The sequence below is a fragment of the Tenrec ecaudatus genome, chromosome 4 (assembly GCF_050624435.1).
Source record: "Tenrec ecaudatus isolate mTenEca1 chromosome 4, mTenEca1.hap1, whole genome shotgun sequence".
Lineage (NCBI taxonomy): Eukaryota > Metazoa > Chordata > Mammalia > Afrosoricida > Tenrecidae > Tenrec > Tenrec ecaudatus.
The window spans coordinates 83880115-83899960 of record NC_134533.1 but is presented as its reverse complement, the minus strand read 5'-3'; the positions used below and the strand labels follow the sequence as shown (position 1 = coordinate 83899960).

Here is a 19846-nt window from a genome sequence, read left to right as displayed (position 1 = left end):
TGTTTGGGGAAACTGTCAAATATAATAAAGGATATAAAACTGCTTTACGAACCATAAAGAGACAGTTCAGTACACAGAGTTGATATAAAAGCAGCCCAACGTGTCTGGGCCTGTGAATGCCTGCCTGTTGGTATTACAGCAAACGAGGAGGCTGGGGACTCTGATCTCCCAAATGCCACGCCAGTCATCTATCTCCAAGGGAAAATGATCTCCTTCCTGGTGCGCCTGGCCAGGTGGCAAAGTAAAGGCTGAAACCCAGGAGAACAGGCTCCGGTGAGCACAAGGGCCAGAAGAGATTAACAGCAATCTGCCTTGTTGACGAGCTTGTCCTTGGTTCTTCTCACTTCCAGTTCTGGCACCGCCACCCACTCGTGTGCACGCACCAGGCATGCAGGGACAATGCCTGTTCAGAGACTCTCCCAAAGCGTGTCTGTCTGTTTTATTCCTTCGGTCACTGTTCCCTTTTTGACCCAGTCCTCCCAGGATGGGCCCATCAAAGTGCTGTTGTGTGGTTAGCGGAAGGAAGCTGCCTCCCGTGTTCTTAGCTGCTCCCCTGCCCATAACCTCCCTCTGCCTTTACCCTTTTGAAAGGCTGCTCAGTTAGTGACCCATCAGGGTGCCAAGAACAATATTATTTGAATGTTAAATAATAGTGTCTTGGGAAGAGAGGGCCATGCCGGATTCAAGCTGCCACAGGGATTTTTGCCAAGCTGGTGATTCATCATCCTCCCAGAGATCTACCTCTGTTCCGTTGCTTAGTTGGGACAGAATCTTGGAATTGCCAAGCATTTCAGGATGAGAGGGTTCCACACCCCTGCCGTGACCTTCCTTATGCAGCCACTTTGCATAAACTCTCCCTCCATAGGCAAACCAAGGGCAAGAGTCGCTCCCCTCACCAGCTTTTGAGTAGCAGTCACATGCCCTTGGCATGTCATTGACCCATCAGAGCCTCCCTTTCCTCTTCAATAAATAAGCATCGTAACATCGCCAAGGTATAACTCGCCAACGTTTTACCGGGGCCAAAAGAAATACAGCATAGAGAAGCATTTTGGAAACTAGAACAGAGTAAACAAAGACAAGGCACTTTTACCACTGGTAAAGCACGTGGCGTGTGATGACGTTCGTCTTCACAAAACACTTGAATAAATCACATAGAAGATAAAATAGTTCCCCCTTTAGACCCTGTGATCATTCCCCTCGGACAGCAAGGGGAAGTTCCTTTTGACGAATCTGCCACATGCGCCACAACCTGGTGACTGCAGATGCTGTGCTGGCGGGGCTGCTGCAGCTGCCTGAAGAAAGGACAGCCCCAGCATGTAAGGAAGGACTCACATGTAAGGAAGGACTCACATGGAAGGAGGGACTCACATGGAAGGAAGGACTCACATGGAAGGAAGGACCCACATGGATGAGCGGCCCGATGGTTGCTGAGTGAACAACTCCATGAATAAACCCACCAAAGCTTCTGTTCTCTACCTACAAGGAAGATGCTGCCCAGGAGAGCAGTCTGAGCCCCGCGAAGCCAGCCACGCGCTAGCAGCTTCCCGTCCTGGCTCAGCAGGGCACCGTGTGCCCGCCCGCCGGCGCTAGAGAATCCGTGCTCTGGGGTTCGCCTCACCCCTCGGCTGTGGGCTCCACAGTGATCCTTGTTTCTCCGCGTGAGTGTTGGGTCATTTTCGTGTGCCCTGGCACGTCGTACATGTTCACTGAAGGTTAACATGGTGCTTTAGAGGAGGGGCGAAAAGAATCATGGCTTCGGGGCTCTGTGCTCCCGTTCGCGGCGATGGGCAATGCAGAAGCAGAGTGGTGGCGGTTGCACCCAGGATGAGTGTACCTAATGTCCCCAGTGTGTACATGTGGAAAATGCTGCGGCACGTGTTTTGTTATTTCTGTTCCTGGTCACAATTTTTTTAAGGGAATTCGTTGAAAATAAAAGGCTTCATGTGGGGGCACAACAACAGGAATCCACAGGACTTGGCTGCCAATCGGAAAGACAAGATGGTAGAATTCAGCTCTGGACAGAGTGAGCCAGAAATACAGATAAAGAAAGAATCGGTCCAGCAGGTCTCAAATCTGAATCTTTATCTGAGTCACATAAGGAAGTTAAAAAATACTTAAGTTCTCTGAACCCACCTGAGAATGACTACCAGTCTCTAGCCAGGGGCCTAGGCATGCATGCCGGGGTTGCTGGTCTGTCAGGCAGTTAAAGGTGTGAGCTGAAGCTATTACGGGTTCCTGAGCCTGGAGTGAGAAGTTCAAAGGCAGTAGAGTGGCCACGTGTGAATTCTACTTGTTAAAGAGCACGTGAGCACGGTTAAGTAAGCCAGAGAGAGAACATCTCCTCAGTGACTCCAGGGGAGGAAGAGGAGGGATTACACAAACGCTGCTGGGGACAAAGTAAGAGCCACTCACTGCTCAGGCAGGCAGCCCCACTAAGAGCTGGCTTTCCGTGTCTTCCGCTGCAGAAAGCCCTGGGAGGGAAGTGAATGGAAGGAGAACAGGAGGCAGGAGGGTGCTGATCAACTTCTTGGTTCCAGTTGGGTGTTGGGTTTCCTCTTGCTGCCAAAGGATCTGGATCACATTGGGTTGGGGTTGTTATGAATTGAACTGTGTCACCCTCTCACCCCCCAAATATATGTACAATTCCTGATCCTTGTTCCTGTGGGTGTGATCCTGTTTGGGAATAAGGTTTGTTTAATTTTTGTTATGCTAATGAGACACTTTGAGGACTGAGATGTGCCTGATCCAAGCCATGATATTTTCGTGGAATTTACTTCGTGTGCATGTGAAAGCTGGTCATTGAATGTGAAAGATGGAAGAGGAATGAACACATCTGCATTATGGCACTGGCAAACAGTATCAGAAGTACCATGGACTGCCAAAAAGAACAGGCAGGTCTGTCTTGGAAGTACAGTCAGAAGGTTCCCTAGAAGTGAGGATGGTGAGACTTCATCTCACGTGCTTTGGACATATGCTCAGGAGAGACCAGTGCCTGTAGAAGGACGTCCAGCTCGGTCATACAGAAAGACAGGATGGTTCTCAGGAGGTGGGTCGATGTCGAGACCGCAGTAAGGAACTCAGACGATGGCTGTGAGGGCGGCACCAGTCCAGACAGTGTTTTGTCCTGTTGTGCATCTTGTCACTTTGAGTCAGAACTGACTGGATATCCCCCTAACAGCAACAATGATGTATACAATGTAGGCAGATCCTAAACCTAATCACATCTGTGTGATTAAAAACAAAAGGTCAAAATACACAAAGGGAAGGAAGACTGACATCATGGGAGGATCATTACGAGCCGTGGAATCCCAGAGCTCCAATAAGGAAAGAGTCCACATGGCCAAAACCCTGCATTGAACATTTAGCCATGAGAACTGTGAGAGAATAAATTGCTGATGTTTAAAATTACCCATTTGTAGCATTTCTGTTATGTTATATAAGTACTGCATATACTCGTGTATAAGCTGATTTTTTTCAGCACATTTTTAATGCAGTTTTGTGGTAAAATTAGGTGCCTCAGCTGATATTCGGGTTGGCTTATACTCAAATATATACAGCAACTAAGACAAAGGTGAGGTTACACAGTGGGTTATTATCAGGGTTGGCTGGCAAATTCTTAAAGAGCCTGCAATGCCCTTCTCTCCCCATCACCTGTATATATATATATTTGAAATCGCACATATTTTCCTATAGATATCTACACAATAAAAAATTCAGGAAAAGTATTCAAGAATAAAACAAAATAGGCATTAAAATGAATGCGGGCAGGGAGCAAGCTTGCCCCAAACCCATTCTTATCGAGCCCCTTCTAACTCATAGCAACCTTATAGGCCAAGGTGGACCTGCCCCGTAATGTTTCCAGTGTGGAGAATCGTTAAAGAAGCAAACTGTCACTTCCACATCCTTTGCTTGCAGACCATCTGGGGCTTCCAATCACTTCCCTTTCAGTTAGTAGGCAAGTGTGTAACTACTATGCCACCAACCTCCCAGGAATTAATGGACTGAGAGGCTTCCAGCCTGGGTCCTATTACTGATAGGAATTCAGGGGCTGATGGCACCTCCCCTATAAAGCTAGGTTATCTGCCTCCCCCAGCCTTTCCTCTCCAAGCTTCTAGCAGAACTAACCACCCCCTCCTTCGTTTATTAAGAAATGAATAGTGATACTAGTTTTTACTTATCGAGTACCGTTGGACATGGGCACTTCTCCTACCTCATTAAGTATAACCCTCATAAACCAGCTTTTGAGGTAGGTCTGATTAGAACAATTTCGAAGACACTGCTGTTGAAGGTATGAAATAATATGCTCAATGTTACAAAGTCAGTAAGTAGCCGGTTTGGGGACCCAGAACTGCCTGGCTCCAAAGCCTTAGATCTTAACCACTATTTTACACATCACCTCATGAACCTCTAAGTGTCCTCTACCCAAGTTTTCTTAATCAAGTGGTAATCATATACTTTCATTCATCTGCTCATTCACTGAGCATATATGAGAAATTGCTGGGCATTGTGTTAAGCGTTTGGGGTGTGATGATGAATAACACCAATCCCTGCTCTCAGTGTTTGTATCTCAGAGACTGTCTGGGAAGCTGACCTTTTGAGTCAGCAAGCAGATGGTTGCAAGGCGATGTGCTGCAGTCATGTGATGAGGCATGTGTGGAGCTCTACTGTAGCCGCAGGCTCGTCCCTACCTGGAAAAGCCCACTCACCGGCCAACCTCTCCCACCTCCACCAAGCAGACACCATGACTTCTCAGAGTCCCAAATCTACCCTTGCAATAGGAACTGTTCACCTGAGGACACCTGGCCTTTGACAACTGGAACCTTCTATGCCTTTTCACTGCTGCTTTTCAAGGATCTAAATTCGTGCTTAGAACACAGCTCTGGTGGCGCCGAGATTTGAGGCTGCTAAACAGAAAGTTTGTGGTTCAAACCCAGCAGCCACTCCCTGAGAGAAACATGTCACAGTCTGCTTCTGTGAAGAATACAGCCTTAGAAGACTCTATGGGGCAGTCGGATGGAATGGCTCTGACTCAGAACTGGCTTGATGGCAGCGGGCTTTGTTTCAACATCCCCACTCCTATCTGGTTAATTTTCCCAGGGTCAGACAACCTGTAGTAGGGACTGGATGTCTTTATCCTTCAGTTCCTTCTCCCCTCCCCCACAGTGAACACACAGCCCCTCTGGGCCCTGGCTGTCACTTGGTAGAAGGATTGTTGGCTGGTCGTTATGCACTAGACTAAAGACACGTGAGTGCCAAAAGGTGGAAAGATCCCAGGCAATCTCTGTACACCTGCAGTCTGTAGCCCAGCCTTCGAGCCCAAGGCTACTTGAAAGTGGGTTTTGAGCAGTAATGAGAAGTGTATTCCCCACTCACCTTTCAGGAATTTATGATGTGTTTCTGGATTGGTGATTTTATACCTGATCGTAGAAGTATGTCTAGAAGGAAGGACATGGTCGGGTCTGTGTCTGCTGAGACCACCTGATGCTTGAGTTTCTGAGACCCCCTTATATCCATCCCAGGAGTGTGCTCAGGGGTCCTCATAAAGCTAGGGTTCAGTGAGAGACCAACCGCTTCAGTAATCCCCCTTCCTGTCTCCAACCAGAGCCATAAAACCCCCAAACAAATAGTCATGAAGCAATATGCAAAAGGAGAAGGAAATACTTTCCAGTCCCCTAACAGCTAATCAGCTTTAATTGTTCAGTCTTGGAGCTGACTGCCCCACAGTTCTTATCCGGGCCATGGCTACTTTCTGTGTGGCTGTCATTGATTGGAGGAAGCTGGCTATAGCATGCACTGTCAACTTGAAGCATGACGTAATGACATATGGAACAGAACCCTTTACTGTTACACATAAGTCTAGTTAATCCTTCCTTCCAGTAATGATGCTGCTCGGAGGAAGCACAGGCCAGACTTATAAACACAGAGGTACAGGCACACCTGTTTGCAGGTGGGACTATCTGGCCTGGTACAAATGCAGAGGAATAATCAACAGTAGCTGAAATCATTAAGTAACTGATTCTATTTGCAGAAGTTGATCCTTAATCAAATAAAAGCCAACTAATTCAGTCACAACTGCTTTAATCGGTTACCTCTCAGGAACAGTGAACTGTTGAGATCAGGGGAAAAGGAGTATCAACTCTGGAAGCAGGACCAGGGTTTTACACCTAGCTCTTCTATCAACTTGCTGTGTGACCTTGGGCAGGTTACTCACCCATCAGGCCTCCGGTTCCCAGTCTGCAAAATGGGGAGAATAATCATAATGCCTTCATCCTAAGAATGCTATAAGGATTCAATGAGGTGACTCGTGTGACGTGCCTGTTGCAGCGCCTCACCCAGCCTAGTGTGTACTCACAGAAAGGTCATTTTTGCTATCATTTATAATAACAATGTTGTTATGTCACAACCCTGTGTTCGCTGCCTTAAAACTTTGTCTTCCCGGCTACCCTGAATTTCCAATAGAGTGATTGCTCTTATTGTGTGGATCAATTCTGACTCAGAACAACCTTATGTGACAAAGTAGAACTGTCCCGTGGCATTTCCTGGGCTGAAATCTTTATGAGAGCAGATTGCCACATCCTTTTGCTCATGGAACTGCTTGTGGGCTCGAAGTTGTTGCTGACCTTCCAGTAAGCAAGCTCTACTGCTGCACCAACCCCAACAGCAAACCAAGCTCCAGGCCATGAAGTCCATTTGAAGCACTGCTCCACTCAACTAAAGTCTGCTATCGAATGCATGCCAACTCATAGCCACCTTGGAGAAACCCAAAAAACAAACTGACTTCCATTGAATCATTGCTGACTCATAGCAACCCTATAGGAGATGGTAAAACTACCCCTAAGAGTTTACAAGACTGTAACTTTTTATGGGAGTAGAAAGCAAGAAATCACATAAAAGTCACAGGACGTATGCAAAACTGTATGACACTGACTTAAGAGAATGGGAAGATCCATGTAAAGTGGGGGTTCAGAGGAGATCCATCCAGGGTTGGGGATCACAGCATGGTAGCCAGAATGCATGTGCTTTTGGGCAGGGAATGGAGTCTGAATCAATGCTGAGTGAAGCAGAGTGAGACCTGGTCCTAGAGTCCGTTACCTGAGATCACAGGTGAGAAGCTGCAGGTACTGGGCTACATGTTACTGACACCCACTCCCCCAGGCTGCTTCTGCCAGATAAGCTTCTGACTGTCCATCAAGATTCATCTCCAGCATCGGCTCATGTGTTATCTTGAGCCACGTAATTAAACAATAGTCATAAGAACAGCTGGGGTTCATTGAGCACGTAGCCCCTAGCTGCTTTAAGGAAGAAAGATGAGGCTTTCTGTTCTATAAAGATTTAAAGTCTCGGATACACACAAGGGCAGTTCTGCTCTGTCCCATAGGGTCGCTGTGAGTTAGAATCAACTCAATGGTAAGGAGTTTGAGTTTTACCCAAAGTGGAGACTCGGGATTGTTATGATCATGTTGCTCTAACAGAAAGAACATACGTGGGTGACTGTAACAAACAAGTTTCTTTTCCCCAGAGTTTAGGAGCCTAGGAGTCCAAGTTCAAAGCCCCAGCTCTAGGGAAAGACTTTCTGACAGACTTCCAAATAAACAGATAAAAAGCAAACAAACCCACTGCCATCAAGTCAGTGCTGGTTTTCTAATTAGAGGAAGGTTAGTGACTTGTGTTTTTCTGTTCCTTGGTGCTGCCTGCATTGTGACATAGTCTTTCCTCCTCCATCTCGGCTTGCCTGCTTTGTCTGCTCTTTTATATCTTAAAAGAGATTGCCTTGAAACACAGCCGACCTCATTAACGTGACCATGAATATCCATTCCCCAATGGGGTAATGCCCACGGGAATCAGGGTTGTAAATTAGCATTTACAACACTTGCTTTGGGGGTAGACAAGTCAATCCATAGCATATGTTAACTCATACAACTCCACGACTAAACTCCCGAGGACAGGGACCAGGAACTGGTCCTTTTAGGAACACCCAAAAGAGACTAAAGAAGAGGCATTTCAAGTGTTGGCAAAAAATATTGAAACCACCATGGACTGCCAGAAACACAAACACATCAGTCTTGGAAGATGTCCAGACGGAATATTCTTTAAAATCCAGAATCGTAAGCCTTCACCTTACATCCTTTGGACATGTTATCAAGAGGCACCAGTTTCAGGGAAAGGATTTCATGTTTGGTAGATTTCAAAAACGCACTGCCCTTGAGTCGATACCAACTCCAAAGGAGCCTGTGGGACAGGATGGGACTGTGTCAGTGAGTTTCCAAGAATGTAGCTCATTCGAGGAGTAGAAAGCTAGGTCAGCAAAACAGAGGAAGACCTTCCAGATAGATCGAGGCAGTGGCTGCAACAATGGGCTCAAGTATAGCGATTGTGAGGATGGCGCAGGACCTGGCAGTGTTTTTTCTGTTGTACATAAGGACATTATGAGTTGGAACTTACTCAATGCCACCTAACAATGGCAATAGTGTGCCTGACATGGTAAGTCTGTCACCAAGTAGGAACTTAAAGCATGCTTGTGGATTGAGTGAAAAGAGCTATCAAGTTCAGAGGCAGAATACCAGAGGCGCTAGGCAGATCGCCAAGCAGAACTCGGAGACTAGCCCCGGAAAAACTCAGTCATAAGGAACAGGACCTTGGGTAGCTGGGTTTCTGAACAAGACAGGAGGCTTGACTTTGAGCCACATTTCAAACTGGATTCTATTTAAATATCCATCTTCTAGTGCTAGTTAGTTGTGTGCTAGGAACTTGGACGAGGCTCCGCCCATAGTTCAGTGGCTGGCCCCCACTAGATTCAGGAGGGATGATAAAATAGTGAGAGATGATAGTCAAAAGACTTACAACTGATGCAGCATAGGCACCAGTTTTGAGCAGTTTTGAGGTGTTTTCTTTGCCAGACTAATCCTTTGGTTGATGGATCTTGGAGAGAATGGTAGTTAAATAATTTCATGGCAACTTGATGATCAGAATGAAGGGGTGGAGTCTAGCATTAGTCAATCAGGTCACAGCCTGATGATGCTTCCTTGTGGGTGTGGCCTTCTCATGAGGATTCTGGGAACTTCCTCTTTCTCTCCCTGGAGGTGGGCCATACTCTCTCTCTGCTTCACATTCCTGTTGAAAAGCCACGTGGAGACATGATGATGGCAGCCAGAGTCCTGGAGATGCGTCCACTGCCATTGGATCCACAGGGCTTTCCACCCACGGGCTTATGATCTTCCTACATTTTGTATCATTGCATGTGACTGCATGAGTCTCAAGAGTGATTTATGGACTGGTATTGGACTTATGGGCTAAAATAGGACTTATGGACTTGATCTGGACTGGGCTAGGATGTTTTCTTAATATACAATTACTCTTTGATATAAAGCTTTTTTTTATTCACCTATGAGTATCTCTGGATTTGTTTCTTTAGTCTACTCGGACTAACACAGAGAATTCCAAAGTTTCCCTGGGAGAATCAGAGTCTGAGGGGACAGTTTTTCCGAGCACTGGCTCTGTAACAGTGGAAACATTTCAAAGTAGGAACAACTGCTAAGTCCCTACTAGTGTTATTTTGGCTGAATACTATAAGGGAATGGGGTAGGAATACTACTCAGAAAGTCAGTCATTTTCCAAGATTGCTGGCCTTTGGAAGATCTTTTACACCAGATAATATAAATCATGTATCTGTTTACCTAGGCACTCAGAAACTGTAATTTCTTAATGTGATGAGAGCTAGTAAGGGCACCGGCACCACTGTTAGCTCCTTCATATTATTCAATCCTCTCTCTTTCCTTAATACTACTCGTGTACATTACAGAACCCAGACCATTTATTTGACAGACAGACCAAAAGCCAACAAACAAGAGATCCGCATTCTAAGACTTTCTATGCATACCCTAGTGAACCACAGTGTGCCTCTCCACGGTGCAGTTCAAGCATCTACATTTCTGCTTTGAAAACATTAAATCTGAGGTTGCCTTAGCATTAGTTTCAGGATAAAAAGAAGATCTTAGAAGTATTTTCTTTAATCCCTGAAATTACTAGTTGCTAAACAGTTAAACCCTTTTTTGGTTTTTCAAATACAAAACTTGGTGGCTGTCGGCCAAGCAAACCTCACAGCCTTGCAAAGATAAATAGATGGTTATTAATGTCACAGTGGTTATTAACAAAGATGATGTCATCATTCAATACCTGGGCCTCCTTGGGATCCCCAGGGGCAAGGAGAGGTGAGCTCAGTCTTTACCAAGCCAGTGAATGGTCACCTGCCGAAAGGTGTTTGGTGAAAGTACCCGGTCTCCAGGGCAAGGCAGTTTTCTGCAAAAGGAGAAGGAACTGCGGTGTTGCACCATACTTGCCAAGCTGGTGGTCAGCACAGGGATTTATGAACTAGTGACTTCAGGCTTTGAGGAAGAAAAGCTGTGGGTTTACACATGCAGAGTACTTTGAGGAGTCTCTGTAAATCATATTTCCAAACAGATTAGAGAGTCTCACAGGATAAATCTTTCTTCTTCTTTTTTTAAGTCATTTTATTGGGGGCTTTTACAGCTCTTATAGCAATCCAGACATCAATTGTATCAAGCACATTTGTATACATGTTGCCATCATCATTTCCAAAACATTTTCTACTTGAGCCCTTGGTATCAGCTCCTCTTTGGATAGATCTTTCATACAATTTCAGAAACCCTTCTGAGAGAAGGGAAAATCTCTAGAATTTTCATGAATTGGGTTATAATGATCACTTACAAAAAACACCAAGAGGAGCCCCACAGTCATGTTTTTAGGGATCCTCAAGTTACCAAAGAAGGAATGGAAAGCCACGGAGGAGTTTAGCTTTCCCTCACGTTTTCTTCTGTTTCTGTTCCTCCACCCCATCTTCTTTCTCCCCACACCCTCAGTGTCTGAAGTCATTCTCACCAACATGCTGGGAGGAGGTATGACTGTATAGTGATGAGATATAGCTTGTCATCGAGTCCTGGTTCTGTTACTCACCTTTAGAGACCATCGAGGGGAGTCATACCACATGTACTCAGTGATTACAAGATGCACCCTGCTTACAAAGCAATGAAATACAAGTATTAGCAACACAACTTCCAAAGCATTATGAAACCTCACTTACTTAGTCTTGTTGTCTGTGAATTAGGGGTCCTAAGACCTCCTTCACAATGTGATTGCAAGGACAATATAGAGTGAGGCTGGGCATTGGTAAGAGTGCTATATGTAGATATAGCAATAACTAAAGTGTAAATGATCAGTATGTGGGTTTGAATCTCTGTATTTAATTTCTGTATGTGATGAGAGTGTTGTAGATGAGATGGCTTCCGCTGGTGGTAGAATGAGGTGAGGGAAGCTGTGATGCTCCCCACCCTATCAAAGCTGTCTCCATTGCAAGGAGCTCCGAGAAAGCTAGCCTGCCCTCAGCATCATTCGGGTCTCACGTCACAGTGAGATAAGCCTTGGGTTGCTAACCACAACCCCACCAGCTGCACCACAGAGAACGATGAGGCTGTCTGCACCCATAAGATTCGCAGTCTTGTGTACCCTATAATCAGAACCAACCTCATAGCAGTGGGTGACTTCTTATCCAAATAGCCCACTTCACTTTTTGCGGGGAGGGGTGGGCTGGGATGAGGGGGTGTCTTGTATTACACAGGGCTTGTTAAGAATAAAGGTCTCACCAGAACTGCCCCAGGTATCACCAGCCCTGAATACACTAGGAGACAGCATGAACCTGGTTCTCACTAGCTTGTGCTAGTCTCAAAAGCATGTCTTTAGTCCCCTTCACAGTCCTTGTGTGGAGTTTAGGTTCTCTCCTTCCTGCTCTTTGCTACCCTGGAACCAGGCAGGGACGTGCCACTGTTGCTGTTGTCAGGACCCTCCCTGGGAAAGCTGAGGACGTTGTCTCCAGAGCAGTCCTTGAGCAGCCCTCAGCTCAGCAGAGCTCCCTGGAGTTTGTGTGGCACCTGCCTTGTCACCCTGGGATGTGGAGGGGCCAGCTTGTGTTCCAGTTCCTCACAAGTCCCGTATGAGAGGATGTGGGGGACCAGCTTGCACAACTGAATAGGTCCTAAGGGGTGGTTGTGTGATTGAAGAATAAATTAAAGAAACATCCAGACAAGGCATGCAAGGGCTTCCCTCTTCAGATGGCAGGAAGAAGAGAGGGAGAGAGCTAATGTATTTCCCAGCCAGCTTCCCTAATCTTGGGCATGTAAGTATACATATGCATAACAGGAAGCGACACTGAGGGCAAGCCGGCTCATAGAGGACCAAGGTGAAGCCGCCATCATAACTCTGGAGCTCACCCTTCTTGTTACGGGCATGTCCCTAGCATCTCCCCTTCCTGATATGCCTCTAACACATAAGGATCACAGATTGTTCCCCCCCTGAAGGGTGTGGACTGTACGTGGGGTTTGAGAGTCTGGTCACTCTCAAGAGCAGACAGTCTCCAGGCAAACAGCCTTCAAACAGGGAGCCTTCAAATGTACAGCAGCAACCAGGTGTTTGCAAGCAGCACCCGAAAACTGCCATTTTTATGGTGGGACATTGTGGAGAACAACTTTAGTTACAGAATGTGGCTGGGGTTCATCTCCAGCCCACCAAAGTGAGGCCTTCCTCCACCAGAATCCATAAATAGGAGGACAGAGAATTTAGCCACTTACTCCCTCGCCCCGGTTCTTGGTCTGCCACAAGAATCTTCTTGCAATTTGTACAGCAAACACTCTCTCCGTAGGACAGCGGTTCTCAACCTGTGGGTCGTGATCCCTTTGGGGGTGTCAAATGACCCTTTCACAGAGGTCGCCCAATTCATAACAGTAGCAAAATGACAGTTATGAAGTAGCAAAGAAAATAATTTTCTGGTTGGGGTGTCACCACAACATGAGGAACTGTATTAAAGGGTCATGGCATTAGGAAGGTTGAGAACCACTGCTCTAGGGCCAGCAGGCAGGTTCCATGCCATCCTACTTAGACCCCATATCCTCTTCTCACCCCTCTTTATTCTGTCTAAACCAGAAAATTCTCTTCCGTCAAAGACAAGTCAGAGACTGGGAGAAAAGATGTACAACATGCATATCTAATAAAGGACTTGTGATCAGCGCATGCAAAGAATTCTGAAAGTTCAACCGTAAAGAAACAAAAACCAATTTTTAAAGTGGGCAAAATAGTTGACCAGAAACCATAGCAGATATACAACACAGATGTCAAATAGGCATCTACAGAGATGTTCACGGTCATTGGTCATGGGTGAGATGCAAAATATGAATGTGTGTTTAGCTTATAAATACAGAGACAGGTGGTTCCTTGTCATATGTATATCTATATCCATTGGATCGCATGCACATCATTTCCTTTCTCTGTCATCTAAGAATGCCTAGAAATAATGGTAGCCTACTAAATATCTACTCTGCAGAAACAAGGCAAGTCTGAAAAAACTGATAGCACAAAATGGGCAGAATTGTGACATGGTCTCCTGGGTGGAATCCTCAAACCAAAAGGCACAGTAGATGAAATGACAAAAAGCTGGCTGGAGTATGAAGCTTAAATTCATAACAATTCATTAATACCCCCTCATTCATTTTAAAAAATATGCTATAGATGTCAACAGTATGGGAAACTAGGAAAAGGAGTCGATGGGAGCTGTGTGCACTAGATAAATATAAAACTTTCCTACATAATAAGTCTATTAAAGCTTTTCAAGAAAAACAACTAAAGACAGTGTAGGTATTTCCCCCCAGTAACTGAAGACATAAAGGCTCAGAAAAGGCAAAGTAACTGGACCAGGATCAGCCAGCTACTCAACTAGTAGAGGTGGGATTTGAATCCAGAGTCTGTTCTGTGTCCCACTGCTCTCTGCCCAGCTATAGACAGAGCCTCGTCTGTTTCTTGGTTTCCCGCTCATCTATTTGTCTGTGTTTCTTTCTTGTTCTCCCCAGGGCATGGCCTTTACCCTTGAAGAAAGGATACAGCTTGGAATCCACGGCCTAATCCCTCCCTGCTTCCTGAGCCAGGATGTCCAGCTCCTCCGGATCATGAGATCCTACGAGCGGCAGCAGAGTGACTTGGACAAGTTAGTGCCTAAAGTCTTCTCTCTCTGCCCAGCCCCACTGTCTGAGAGATTTAAGCAAGCCCAGACCCAGGCCTGCCTTCTGAAGGGAGTGATGGCCTACCTGGGGACAGTGCTTACTATGATCAAGACACAGTTCCTATGTCCTGGAGAAATTAAAATTTCATCAGTGATATCTGGGGAAGGATGGCATTTAGTCAGCCTTAGGAAGACTGGTACGACTTCATTAGTCGGCAGCAGGGTTCAGGGAGGTCATTTCACTCAGAGGGAAGACATGGAGGACAGGCAGGGAGACCTGTGTGTTAAGGAAGCGGTACCTGGCCCTTGGAATATGGAGACGTTCAGAGAGGGGGAAATGGACAGGGAATGCGTTGAGAAAGACATGCTGTGTCAAGTGGTGGGGGTGTGCACCTAACCGCTCAGATCCCTTTCCGGTTTTCCAGGGGAAATGCACAAGAGGGACCAAATAGAGAATCATAGGGACAATAGTATCAGCTCCACTAATAAAGGCTTTTCCCTTTCCTGAAGAGATCTGTTAGCTGAGCTGAGATTTTAATTCAGGCCACGGGTCACCTGGCTTGAGAGCCTGCTCTGCTGCAGCCAGGACAGGGAACAGAGCCTGTTCTGTTCCCTGTGGTACTTAACTGAGTACCACATTCGGCCACTTGTTGGCAAAAGTTACTTGAATTCTCTGAGCCATGGTTTCCCCATCTGTATCAGTGGTATCTAACACATAGGGCTATTGTGAGGAATAAGTGTGTTAGTTATTGTGACATGCATAGAACAGTAGACACATTCTAAGAGTTACTCAAGTACTACCTTGCTATGGGCTTCAACAGACATATACAGAAAAGATAAGGGCTCCCTATTGATATTCATAGTAGGACCCAGTAGCATAGTTGGACTTTGAACTGCAAGGTCAGTAGTTCAAGTTCACCAGCCACTCCTGAGAGAAAGATGAGTCTTGATGATCCTGCAAAGCTTTATAGCCTTGGAAACCCAAAGGGGCAGTTCCACTCTGTTCTATAGGGTTGCTGTAAGTCAGAATCAACTTGATGGCAGTTGAGTTTTGATTTGTATATATCCAAAAAGTTTAATGGCCAACACATTTGATCCACAGGGTGCGGCTGCCCGTGGAGGGGCAGAACTCAGTAGCACATCCGTGAAAGTGGGCAAATAAACCTCTGTCCTCTCTGCTATACTCTCAAAGCTCTAAGGTATTACACACATTGCTTCTAAGGCCATGCTGCAGCCCACGCCCCAAATTTTCTCCCTTCTGTACAGCCCACTCAGGTTGAGTCCAGCCTTATTTCCCTGAAGACCAAACCAAAAATTGCACAATGATTCCAATCAACAACATGAGATGTGCCCCAGCTTGGGGTGACCAGGACCTTTCTCCTTTTATTACATTTGTAAAGGAGAATTAAAGTCCAAAGCAGCATCCTGCACCCTAATGATTTTAAACTCTGAAAGTTAATATTTGAAATCCTCCTCTTTCAGTTTTTTTAAGTATAATGAACCTTGCTTTTCTGGACAGATCTTCTGCAGCTCAGGGGCAGGCAGCGCTAGATGCTTGTCCTTGAGCTTGCTCGTTCCCAGGAGGCCCTCATTTCTGCAGGAGCTTAGGGAAACACTAAGGAGGCTCTCCAGCTTCTTTGGATAAGGGCAATGGTGTGCTGGTAAGTGTCTAATAATTGGTTCTCTAGGACTTGTTTTGGGAAGCCCTATATATGTACCATTTTCTGATCTCCGTGGAGTCAATACTCCCACCGTAACCAATTTCAAATTACCACTGAATTCAGCGTCAGGAAGAACTCTGCACAAACACTACTGGGCCCGAGAATCCTGGTGACCCTGACTTAGACCAGTGTCCTGGGTGGAGAAATAGAGTCTCTGGCCCCAACAGGCCACAGGACTTCCCCAAAGTCACACAGCTAGAAAATGGCAGAGCCGGGATTCAAACCCCCGACTCTGGAGCCGAGCCCAGTGCTCATCCCACAGCAGCAGAGCTGTGTCCCCAACGAGAGCATCTCTCCCACCCAACTCCATGCCGAGGGCCTCGGCTGCCTCTGCACTCTCTACCACATGCTCTCCAGGAAGAGGGTGCTGTCAGCAGTCCCTTAGACTCCACGTGATGGTCCACCCCTGGATGTCTTCTCCGAGAGGTTCTTGCATGTGTAGGGGTTTGAATGAAGGGTTCCATTTACCTTAAGGACTAACAATCCAAGCCATGGTATTCTCGGTCATCGCATACATGTAAAAGTTGGACAATGAATTAGGAAAACTGAAGAAGATGATGGCTTAGCGCTTTCAGTCTTTGGGGACGAGGTAAGGGAAGATTTCTTTTGGTACATGCCTCCTATGACCCTTTGATCCTCAGCCACTGGAGAACTCTGTTTATGACAGGACTCATCAGACCTGTGTGGTAGGAAGGCAAGTTCATACACCACTCATATGCTAAGTATTTTCCATGACATCACTCCACTCCCAGAATGTTCTTATTCTATTGGAATTCATTGATATTCATATCACAGTCATAACAGTTGTGAACAGTGGTTGAGAGCATGAAGTACAGAGCCAGACTCAAAAAAATGTCACACTCAACTGCCATCAAGCTGATCCTGACTCATGGAGACGCCAGAGGATAGATTAGAACTGTCTCTGTGGGTTTCCAAGACTGTAATTCTTTACGGTAGTAGAAATCCTCCTCTTTCTCCCGTGGAGTGATGGGTGGTTTTGAACTGCCAGCCTTGATTTTAGTAGTCCAACACATAACCCACTATGCTACCAGGGCTCCTCCAGCTCTGCCCTGGGACCTTGGTGATTTATTTAATGTCTCTGTGCCTTGCTCTCCTTATCTATAAAATAGCGAGAATTATAGACCTACCTTAGAGGTTATTGGAAGTGTTATGTGAGTTAATGAATGTAAAATATTAAGGACAGTACCTATACCTTGTATGACAATCATTGTTAACTACTGTCCAGATGTGGGGTGCCTACAACCATCTTGAATCCCTCTAACAGCAGTGCAAGGCAGGTATTATTCTCCGCATTACATTGTTGAAACCCATGCTTGGAGAAGACAGGTAATTTGCCAGTAAATGTGCTCTTTAGGTGACTCAGAGGGAGGGGAACGCTAAATCCTTGACTGTTACCTATTGGTAATTGCTGTTAGCACCTATTGAGTTGGCCCCTACTCATGTCAGCCCAGTGCCCAGTGGAAGGAAGTGCTGCCAGGTCCTGTGCCTTCACCCTGATAGGTGATAGATCAGATCGTTGTGTTCCATGGGGCTTTCCTTGGCTGCTTTGGGGAAGTTTACCATCAGACCTTTTTTCTGGTCTTAGCCTGGCTAACTGCAAAGCAACACCCAGCCCTTCACTGATAGGTGGTCAGCTTTTGCTCTCTCCCCTCTTCAAGGTACATCATTCTCATGACACTCCAAGACCGGAACGAGAAGCTCTTCTACAGAGTGTTGACCTCAGACGTGGAGAAGTTCATGCCGATCGTCTACACGCCCACCGTGGGACTGGCTTGTCAGCAGTACGGCCTGGCCTTCCGCAGGCCCCGGTGAGCCTGCATGGGAAGTGGGGTGAGGGCTCAGTTTCATATCAGAGAAGGGAATAAATTATTTTTGCCTGCCTTGCCTATTGGTTGGGACCCTTGGAACTAACTCTTGCCTAGGTCAATGACCCATTAAGGAGGCCTGTGATTCCAAGAATCTGCCCAGGAAAAGTACCTGGGCAGAGAAATGAGCTGAACGTGTGTGTGGGCAGTGGGGAGGCAGGTGGCAGAGCTTCTCTCCCATTAAAGGATAAGCTGCCAAGCATGCTGTTTAGAGCTGTCCTTGGAGGAACTCGGATTGTTGTTCTCTCGTTGTCTGCTTGCTGTCCCCTTTCTCCCTCTCTGCTCATTCCTCTGGTGTGGACAGCGCTCCTAGCAATTCAGCCAATGAATAATGGAGTGCTGGCTGCCACCACTGAGTTCTCCTGCTGACTTGAAGAAACAGCATTCCTTTCTTTGGACTTGACTCACATTTTACTTAGCATTTCATTTTATTAGGAAAACAAAATACACTAAATTTTCTTTTATTGCCAAAGAATTCTGGGGCATTTTCTTAAAGACATAACTTCTTTTTTCATGGTAAGGTGATAGATAGATACATACATACATACATACATACATACATACATACATACATACATGATATAGAAGGTGTGTCTGGGTGGTACTGTGGGTTAGGCCTTGGGCTACCAACTGCAAGGTGGGTGGTTCAATCCCCCAAGCCACTCTGCAGAAGAAAGGTGAGCTGTTTGTTTCCATAAAGATTTATAATCTGAAAAACTCTTTGTAGGATCACCAAGTTGGAATCTACTGGATAGCAATGGGCTTAGGTTTGAGATATGCTCACACAGGAAAGCTTCAAAATGTTCGTGGAAAAAAATTCCTTTGTGTTATGAGTCAGAACTGACTTGACAGCTCCTAACAACTGCAGCACGCTGTACTGCAAAGATTCATGCATGTGCTGAGTGCTAACCAAAAGTTTGCTAGCTCAAGTTCCCCCAGAAACACCTCAGAAGAATGGCCTGGAGGTCTGTTTCCAAAATCCCAGACCTTGGAGACCCTGTGGAGCACAGTTTGACTGACACATAGAAGCTCAATGTGAATTGGAATTGACTCAACGACATGCTCAGACATGTAGTTTACTTTTAGGTAGAATTTATAAATCTTTGTTTATAAATCGCGTCTTGTACAAGTAACATGCAATTGTGGGTCTAGAATATCATTTGTTAACTTGGAAAAACAGGTGTGCAGCTCTGAAGCCAGCATTGGTCGTGAGCATCACAGAGTACTCACGGGAAGCTCTCGTGCCCACTTGTTTCCTTCCCTGGTCCCTGGAAGAACACAGAGCATCAATGATTGTTGATGGAGCTGTCTGTTGAATCAGACATGTCCTCACCACTCCAGAGACTCCCTACATAATCTGGCAGCCTCAGCCGTGCCAGCTTTTGCATTCGCATGGGTCAAGGCGGGCAGGGACATCCTGCCAGGCCTCCATCACAGTCCCAGGCTTCACCTCCCACTTTCAACAGGAAAGAGATGGCTGTCTGCTTTATCTCATCTCCCTGGAGATGAGAAGAGCAGATGGTAATTTCCAAATAATGGAGGGCTCTTTTACCCTCCCAGTTCCTGCTAACAAAGGGTCCTTCCAGGCCCTCCTTCCTGCACAGGGCAGGTCTGCTCATGCAATCCCCACCTCAAAGGCCTTGCGGGCTTAGAATCAGGGGCAACCCTTTGACAAACCTTCTAAGTCCTCAATGTTCTAGCCCCACTGACCCTTTTTGAAAAAAAACCCACCTTTTTATTGTAATTTGAATAAAAGTTTAGGGGCAATTTGGTTTTCCGTTCAACAACTCATACTCATTTTGACTCATGACATTGAATACAGTGTAACAGCACCCTCCCCACTTCCTCCCTGTATTGACTATTTCCATTTGTCCCTTTGTCCCGAACCTTCTTGTCTCCTGAGCTTTAGCCCTGGACTAATGTTGTTTGGTGGGTCTCTCATAGTTCATTGTCCTGAGGAGTGCATGCTTCCCTGGGGCTATTGTGCATTATATAGGCCAGGCTAGGGTTTAGTTGAAAGTTGAGCTATGGGAGCTCGTTTCCATTCCAGGCCTAAAGTCAATCACAAAAGGACAAAAATTGAATGACTCCATTATTATAAAAAGTCCAGGAAAGAGAGAGAGAAAAAAGCACGTTCTTTAGTGGTTACTAGGAGGATGGGTTAGAAAATCTCTATCTGG

The 19846-nt window shown here is 46.0% G+C and overlaps 1 protein-coding gene across 2 annotated transcripts in view; it reads left to right on the top strand.

Moving 5' to 3' along the window:
• The window catches only part of ME3 (malic enzyme 3), a 223466-nt gene that overhangs the window by 83413 nt on the left and 120207 nt on the right, over window positions 1–19846 (top strand). For both annotated transcript variants that reach the window (XM_075548695.1, XM_075548696.1), the window contains exons 2-3: window positions 13911–14044; window positions 17460–17609. In XM_075548695.1, the coding sequence (XP_075404810.1) occupies window positions 13911–14044; window positions 17460–17609 (284 nt within the window). The remainder of the gene's footprint in view (window positions 1–13910; window positions 14045–17459; window positions 17610–19846) is intronic.